Source organism: Mandrillus leucophaeus, unplaced genomic scaffold, assembly GCF_000951045.1.
Source record: "Mandrillus leucophaeus isolate KB7577 unplaced genomic scaffold, Mleu.le_1.0 Scaffold1234, whole genome shotgun sequence".
Classification (NCBI taxonomy): domain Eukaryota; kingdom Metazoa; phylum Chordata; class Mammalia; order Primates; family Cercopithecidae; genus Mandrillus; species Mandrillus leucophaeus.
Genome location: NW_012100699.1, coordinates 183,331 through 192,150, shown reverse-complemented (window position 1 = coordinate 192,150; position 8,820 = coordinate 183,331). Strand labels below are relative to the sequence as shown.

The 8,820-nt window shown below is 54.1% G+C and overlaps 1 protein-coding gene across 2 annotated transcripts in view; it reads right to left on the bottom strand.

Annotated features, from left to right (window-relative positions):
• POU5F1 (POU class 5 homeobox 1) overlaps nucleotides 1-8,820 on the bottom strand; it is a 22,602-nt gene that overhangs the window by 4,188 nt on the left and 9,594 nt on the right. The window contains exon 1 of one of the 2 annotated variants that reach the window (XM_011971647.1): nucleotides 1,727-2,211. The exons of the other annotated variant lie outside the window; for it this stretch is intronic. Within the exon in view, the coding sequence (XP_011827037.1) occupies nucleotides 1,727-2,131 (405 nt within the window). The 5' untranslated portion in view covers nucleotides 2,132-2,211. Of the gene's footprint in view, nucleotides 1-1,726; nucleotides 2,212-8,820 lie in introns of those variants that run through there. 2 annotated transcript variants of the gene reach the window in all.

Below are 8,820 nucleotides of genomic sequence, written 5' to 3'. Positions count from 1 at the left end.
GCCTCGGCCTCCCAAAGTGCTGGGATTACAAGCGTGAGCCACCATGCCCAGCCTCTAGTTGACATGTTGGCCACAGACAGTAGGGAGGAAGCAGAATTCGAGAAGCTACTGCGGTAATCCCAGCAGAGATGATAGTGGCTGAGGGCAGGGGGTTAGGCTGTGATTGATTCAGGATATTTCCTAAGGATAGGATGTAGGATGTGAAAGAAACTGAGGATGACTGGGCTTAGCCTTGAGCAACTGGGTGATCGGGGTAGAGCAGTTCAGGGAGCCATCACAGGAGACAGAAAACGCGGTAGTCATCTAGTGTCTAAATGGCATTTAAGCCTCGAGGGTGGGTGAGAGGAAGGAAGGGTAGATTGAGCAGAGGTTGAAGGACTGAGCCCTGGGGCACGCCAGTGAGGCTGCCGGGGGACAGAGGAACACAGCTAGTGAGGAAAAAAACAAGGCCTTTTTGTAGTCCTGAAGCCTCAAAGGGTGCTTGATCATATCAATTTCAAATAGGCTGTTTTCATTCCCAACTTCTGCTCAGCCAATAACTCAAACTGGTAAATGCCCTCTGCTATCTCAGATTTTCCAAATTCTATTTTGGGGACTTGGAATAAAGTAAACACCGGTCCAAATCCTTGCTTCATCATTTAGCAGTTAAAACCTGTTAAATAGGATAATAATGCCTCCCCCTAGGAGATTTTGTGCTGGTTAATGAGGTAATGATGTATAAACGGAGCACACAGCCAGGCACTTAGGAAGTGGACCACAATTGCCAGCCATTATCATTCAAGGCTCAGCAGTGACCTCCTGCAAAGAGGCTGGGGCTCCTCGGTCACTCCAGAAACCAGTCACACCTTTTTGTGAGGTCTCAAGGCTTAGTACTTAATCTGTAATTGCTTACACTTGTCGCCTTGAAGGACTGGAAGATACATCTTTAATAGTCCTCAGCAGGGCTGGATGCCTTCAATCCCTCAGCAGCTCTACATTTGGGGAATGGCCTGGAGAAATCTCTCACCATTTTTCTTGTTTACAACTTTGGAACCGAGGCTGAAGTCAATCAAAATCCAGCTCTCTACAAGGGATGCCAGGGTGTGCACCTTAACACAGTGGCAAGTCACTGGCCTGAGGCACAGGTCAAGGGAAGACAAGCCCTATACTTGACTGGAGGTAAACCCAGCTCCACACGTGCACACACACAGCCCAAACAGGAGCCCCTATCAGAAACGAGCCACACCCTAGACTTTCAGGAACAACAATCCTGGGATAAGCACTGTTTTTACCCCCAGGCTCTGCTTAACCCTAAGGCCAAGATCTTGGGTCTGATAAGGGTCAAGCAGGACTAAGGGTGGGAAAAGGAGCTCAAACCAACCCCAAGCTGTGTCTGGTGCTGGGCCGGTAATGAATGACCTGACCCTGGGCAGGCCTAGGAAATGTGAGAGACCCTGACAAGGGCTGGGCCAGAGCAAAGGCCAGCCTGGGCCAACTTCCGACTCTCCCAGGCCTCTCTGCCCTCACCTGCAGTTGTCTCTTCGAATTCCAGCTTCCAGTTCCCACCCGGCCCCTGCCTGCCAAGGCTGCCTGCAGTCGATACACACCCCTCCCAGGCCAGGACAGCTGCCCCTGCCTGCTCCTCTCCTGGGTGCCAGGTCTGGGCAGCTGCAGGTGACCACTTCCCCATCAGGCTGCCCTGTCATGACCACCTCCCCACACCGCAACCCCGTCAAAGCTCACTTGCCTCCTCCGGGTTTTGCTCCAGCTTCTCCTTCTCCAGCTTCACGGCACCAGTGGGGACGGTGCAGGGCTCTGGGGAGGCCCCATCGGAGTTGCTCTCCACCCCGGCTCCTGCTTCGCCCTCAGGCTGAGAGGTCTCCAAGCCGCCTTGGGGCACTAGCCCCACTCCAACCTGAGGCCCACAGTACGCCATCCCCCCACAGAACTCATATGGCGGGGGGCACGGGGGAATCCCCCACACCTCAGAGCCTGGCCCAACCCCCGGCCCGATTCCTGGCCCTCCAGGAGGGCCTTGGAAGCTTAGCCAGGTCCGAGGATCAACCCAGCCCGGCTCCGGCCCCCCTGGCCCATCACCTCCACCGCCTGGAGGGGGCGAGAAGGCGAAATCCGAAGCCAGGTGTCCCGCCATGGGGAAGGAAGGCACCCCAAGCCGGGGGCCTGGTGAAATGAGGGCTTGCTAAGGGACTACTCAACCCCTCTCTCCCTCCCCAGTCCCACCCACTAGCCTTGACCTCTGGCCCCGCCCCCTGGATGGGTGGAGGAGAGGGAGGTGGGGGGGAGAAACTGAGGCGAAGCATGTTTGCCTAACGGTGGTGGTAGTGGTGTCTGTGGAAAGGGACAACCGGGAGACACAACTGGGCGCCCCTCCAGGACCTCGGCACAGGTCCCCCACCGAAACCTTTTTTTTTTTAAGACAGGGTCTCATTTTGTTGCCCAGACTGGAGTGCAGTGGGGTACAATGCTGGCTCACTGCAGCCTCAATCTACTGGGCCGAAGCAATCCTTCTGCCCCAGCCTCCTGAGTGGCTGGGACTACAGGCTTGGACAACCTCCACCTGTTGATTGTTTTATTTTTAGTAGAGATGGGGTCTTGCTATGTTACCCAGGCTGGTCTTGAATTCCTGTCCTCAAGCGATCCTCCCGCCTCTGCCTCCCAGTGTCAGGATTAAAGGCGTGAGTCACCACACCCAACTTTCAACTCCCAACCTGCGCCCTGGCACTCTCTGGGGCTCTGCATATCCCAGCTGTCTGGAATCACTCCTACACCACCATGTTCTTCAGGAACCCAAGTGCTTGACCCCCTCTCCAAAGACCTCTGGCACTGTGCCTTCACGGGGAGCCAGTCACCCTCTCAGCTCCTCAAATTTATTGAATGTGTGTGTGGAGCCATCCCTCAATGCATCAACAGCCATAAGCACACTGGCCAGCTGCTCCCTGATGCCCTCCCCCTGACCCATCCAGAACCCTAGGCATTCCCACCCAGATACTGGCCAAATCCAGCCACCCCACAGCCTGAGTGCCTGGCACCATCTGTCCAGCCTGCCAAGTTTCACCCCATCTTCAAGAGTAGACTGCCAGACTGGGCCTCCGTGTGTATCCCTCCCACCCCTTTTCCAGAATCATACTCTGAAGTCTCCTCATCTAACAGACTGAGGGGTTGGCCCCTACTTCCCCTCAAGGGACCAGGCTTTGGACTGGCTGGGCCTCAGTTTCCCAACCTTTGCCCAAACAGAGGGATCTGACACCCGCTTGGGGCCCCCTCCACTATAGAAACTGCACGTCAGGTTCCTTGCTCCCCTCTCAACCAAAACTCAGACATCTAATACCACAGTAGGCCCCGTTCTCCCTCCCCCACCTCCCTGGCCCAGGCCTCCAGCCCTAGGCCCTGGGTGGGGAAAACCAAGGGGTAGGGAGAAAAAAATATCTGACTTCAGGTTCAAAGAAGCCTGGGAGGGACTGGGGGAAGGGGGCAGGACAATGGCCTTGGCTGGACAATCCCGGTCCCCAGAGGGGGCAGCTCTAACCCTAAACAAGTGCTCAACCCTTGAATGGGCCTGGATGGCTCCCCTGGGGACTACTTCCTGCTCCCCAACCCCCAGTCCCAATCCCCTCACACAGAATCCCCTTCAGAGACGCTAAAAGGAGCTCCAGCAACCCCCCTCTGCAATCCCCTCAAAGACTGAGCCTCAGACGGGCACCAAGGGCCCCCCACAGGGACCTAGGTATCTAGTTCCTCCTTCCTCTGGGAGACTCAGGCATCCAGCTTCATTGTGCATCCCTCCCCCAGCCCCCCAGATTGAGGGATGTGCTTTGTTTAGTGGGGCTGGCTGGCAGAAAGATGGAGAGGAGGTGGAGAGTGATTTGTGGAGGGGTGCAGGAAGGCTGCCCTAAGCTCCCCCTCAGGGTCTGTTTTTCTGGGCCTAGCCTGAGTATCCTGAGGCTCATGCTGCTGGCCTAGTGCTTGATTCTGTTTGCAAGAGAATAGCCAACGGAATGCCTGTCTGTGAGAGATGATGTTTGTCTGTCTGCTCCCAAAACTTGATCGCAGTGGAGGGCCTGGGGTAAGTCTGGGGGCTCCAGAGGGGGCTCTGGGCCAGGGATCCCTGCAGCTTCGAAGGCCAGAAGGCCAGGTCTGGACTGGGCACGCTGCCCTCTGTCGATTTAAGTAAGGCTTCTCATTGCAGGCTCCAGGCTCAGCCCTGCCTGGGCTTGTCTGCTGGGGTCATTGGCTCTGCCTTCTGAGGGGATGGGTGTCCTGTGGCCAGCTGTCTTAATCTTAGTAGCATCCGTGAGTCTTTTAAGCCTTTTCCCCCATTCTGTCATGTTGCCTTTGTTCATGTGCCCATCTCCTGTCTGTGTAGACTTTCTGAGCCTAATTGTATGCGTGCATTTCAATACCTGCCACAGATCTGCCTGAAGGTCTACAAGGCAGTGGGGTTGGAGCTGTGTTCACTTCTCAGCCTTTAACTGCCCAAAAGGCAGGTAGATTACGGGGCCTGGTGGGGGTGGGAGGAACAAGCTTCGGAACAGGAGGAGGCCCCTCCCCAGCCATCTCGGTCCCCAGGACAGAACCATCACGGCACCTTTGTCATGCATCTCTCTGCTGTCTGCCAAGAAGACGGCCTCCCAGAGGAGGGGGAGGGGCAGGCCTGGGATTTGGCTGGAATCTCCACACCAGTGTTTCTCAGCTTGCCATCCTACAGGTTCCCCAAAAGCAATCTCCCCCAGCCAGTCCAGAGAGTCCCTGCTGCCCATTTTCCTAGTGGCTCCTAAAACACCTTCCACAATTTCCCCACTCAACACCACCCTCTTGTTTTTAGATTACAATTTGTACTGTGGGTGGTGTATTTCTGGCTTGGGCAAGAGGCCCATTCCTGAGAGGGATGCAGACAAGGGGTGGGTTCCTGGGTCCCTGGCTGCCTTGTGGCTGGATATGAGCCAGGTCAGGGGTCAGCCTCCTGCATGCCTAGAGTTCTAGCCGGCCCCCTCCTGGGGTGCTCAGGGTTGATGGGAGGTTGAGGCATGCTTTCCTTCCGTCTCACCGTCCTGTTATGCCTGAAGGGTAGGTGGCTTCACTTCAGCCAAGGTCAGCTCTCCCAGGCCCGGACCAGTGCTGGGGACCACCGTTGGGCCCGGAGGAGACTGGAAACCAGGCTGAGTCATCAGTACTGGTCCCATGATTCCCTGGGTCTTAGAAAGTCACCATAAAAAGATACTTCACATACACCTTTATTATGACAGTACAATGTCAAGACTCTTCACAGAGCACTACCAGGGGACCCAGGTGAGGCCCACCTCTCCCCACCAGGTGTGGTGGCTGGCATGGCTGGATGGGGAGAGGTGAGATGAGCAGCTTTGCTGCTGTCAGCCCAGGCTTCCCTTCCCCTCACTGGAAGATGGGGTGCTGTTTGGTTGAAAAAACAGCTGAAAAAACTCACTTGGGACCAATAGAGACTTGCTCTCGACCAGGTCTAGGAAACCACTTATTTTGACTTCTTAGGCCTGTCAATCTGAAGGCAAAAGAAAGGGAAGAAATGGAGGGCTGAGGGTTCAGGCTTGGCCCACCGTGGGAGATGATCTCTCTTAATAGTAATTTAGACAGATTCCTTTGCTCACTGTGGACCAAGTCCCCTCTTCTCAACGATGGAACCTCTGATCTCCCCCATGAGACCTGCAAACTGAGGTCACCTTATCCCAAATCCAGACACTCTTACCTCAAATAGAGGAGTCAACTCTAGTTGTAGCCTATAGGGAGTCAGAGGTGAGAGCAAGAGGAGTGGGGAGGATTGGTTAGGAACAAACTAGGAGGTGCGGACCAGGTTCTAAGTCCTGGCTCTGACTCCCTGGCTAATGGCACCTCCCCCTCCTGTGCCTCAGTTTCCTCACCTAGTAAAGAGGATTTGGACTAAATGAATTCTAAATTTCCTTCCAACTCAGACATAAAATTGCTGCCCCACTCTCATATGCCCTCCCATCTACCCACCCCACTTACTTGACATGGGAATGTAGACTTCTCTCAGCACACCTGTGAAGAGAAATGGGGGTAGGAAAGCTGGAAGTGGTGTTCAATGAGAAGTTGGCACAGGCCTCCCTGTACCCCGCCACCTACCTCCAAGCAGCCTTCCTGGGGAATCTGGCAGGTTTTCCCCTGAAGTTTGATCAAGAGATATAGGAGGAAGCCAGGAGCAGTGGCTCATGCCTATAATCCCAGCACTTTGGGAGGCTGAGGTGGGCGGATCACTTCAGGTCAGCAGTTTGAGACCAGCCTAGCCAACATGGTGAAACCCTGTCTCTACTAAAAATACAAAAAAAAAAAATGGTGGTTTTTGTTTGTTTGTTTGTTTTGCATGTGGTGGTGCATGACTGTAATCCCAGCTACTCAGGAGGCTGAGATACAAGCATCACTTTAACCTGGGCAGCAGAGGTTACAGTGAGCTGAGATCGAGCCACTGCACTCAGCAACTGCACTGCCTGGGCAATAGGATGAGACTCTACCTCAAAAAAAAAAAAAGAAAAAGTAAAAAAGAGAGAGAGATAGGAGGAGTTTGAGAGCCCAGTTTTGATTTGGTTTTCATTGCTTGGGTGTTTATAAGAAACATACCTGGGCACGGTGGCTCATGCCTGTAATCCCAGAACTTTGGGAGGCCGAGGCAGGCGGATCACAAGGTCAGGAGTTCGAGACCAGGCTGGCCAACATGCTGAAACCCCATCTCTACTAAAAATACAAAAATTAGCCAGGTGTGATGGTGGGCACCTGTAATCCCAGCTACTTGGAAGGTTGAGGCAGAAGAATTGCTTGAACCGGGAGGCGGAGGTTGCAGTGAGCCGAAATCGTATCATTGCACTCCAGCCTGGGCAACAACAGCGAAACTCCATCTCAAAAAAAAAAAAAAAAAAGAAGAAGAAAGAAACATACTTCAGGAGGTAAAACTTCTCATGGGTAAGATGGGGGAGGAAGGAGAGGGAGAGAGAGAGACAGAGAGAGACAAAGAGAGAGATGGAGAGAATGTATATGTATATTGGGAGAAAGCAACACAAGTCAGCTAGAGAGGAAACAGGACCCCTAACCCACTCCCCTCTCTTCATATTCCCTAGGCTGCTCTTCTTGAAATTTCTTTTCTCAAGCCCCAGCCTCCCAGAGAGACTGATGTCCAGTGATGCTTAAGGTTGCTTCCAGCTCTGATATTCTGAGCATACCTGCTGTCCTGCCCTTTCTCCACTTCTTCCAGAGGAAGGCACCTGCAGCTCCCGCAACCACCACTGCGGAAGCCAGAAGCCCACAGAAGATCCAGACTGGGGGGTGCTTCATGTGGGGAGGCTCTGACAGGCAAGAGGGTATGTGGGTCTCTGTGAGACCAGCCGGGCTCCCTACCTTTGCTACATGCCTCCAAACCCCAGTTGCTCATCTGAGGTTACACAAAGACTCAGCATCAGCCCGGTGCGTCACCAGACAGGAGAACCTATGCTCACGTCAAAGGGATCGCAGCGGACTGCTGACTCTGAGCAGTGCCATGCCCCAGGGGGTAAGTGGCTTAGGGTTCCAGGGACTCGGGGGCTGGGGCAGGCCATCCCTCAGCTAAGTTAGCTGGACACTGGAGGATAGAGGTCAAGGGCCTAGCATGTTGGGATGGCTCCTCTCCAGGGGCTTTGCAGAGAGTCCCATGCACCAAGGGGAGTAGTGGGACAGGGAAAAGTGGTGGCAAAGACCTCCTAGACAAACTGGCTGCCTCTGGTCTTATCAAGCTGCCACACATCCTCCACACCAGGACTTCAGGCACCATTCCACTGTGTTCCATGGTGACTGTAGGTGATGCCCCACCCTGAGAGCCCTTGGGTGCTCAGCCCTGGGTCAGAACTTGAACACCAAGTGGGAGAAGGGCTGACCAAGCACGGGAGAGGAAAGGCAAGCAGAGTGGCTAGGACGGTCAGCAACAGAGCTGTGTTCATTGAGGACATGGGTATTGGAGTTTTGAAGGCTGGCTGAGGGGCCTGCACTCCATCCCTCCCACAGTGCCCTCAGCTCCTCCACCTTCCCCGCACTGACCAGTCCGCAACTATCAACTACCTACGGTGGGCCGAGGTCCCACCCCAGCTTTCAGGTATTTCCAGAGAGGGTAGATGCAGCTCTAGGTCAGGAAGGATTGTTTCCCCCCTTCTCCCCTTCTGCAGCTCTGCTTGGTTCTGGCTGGCCTTTGCTGGAGTTGAAAGACTCAAGTATGCTAAGAAGGAAGTCCTGGCCATCATAGTTGTAGTGCCAGTGTCCCCAGCTGCTCTGGTTCCTCAACAACTCACAGACCACTGTGGTCTGGAGAGTGTGTGACTCTGAAAAGTCAAAACCCCAGAACTCCAAAGTTACAAGAGGGCAAAACGGTGGCTCTCTCCACCTCCACTCCTACCTCCTCCCAAAATGCCTGAAATTCCCTTCTCTGATAAACCCTCACTCATTCCCCAAGACATATCTTCTCTGTCATCCACATCCCCACTAAAGTCACGCAGCATCCACCCTCCCTCCCCTGCAGCAAGCGGCTCCCTCCCATGTACCCAGCATGCCCTGTTCAGCCACATATACCCACCCGCCCTCCTGAAGGCCCAGCACAGACAGCACTGTGTTTAAATCCCTGATCTACATGCCAGCTACTGGCTATATGCCCATGGCAAATGTAATGGAATCTCTCCAGGGCTTGCTTTCTTCATTTGGCAACTGGACATAAGCAGAGTCTCTACCACACAAGTAAGGATTACATGAGATAATCCTTGCCAGTGTTAATGTAGGACCTAACAATAAGAAATCAAGAACTAGTAGCTGCTATTGTAAGGT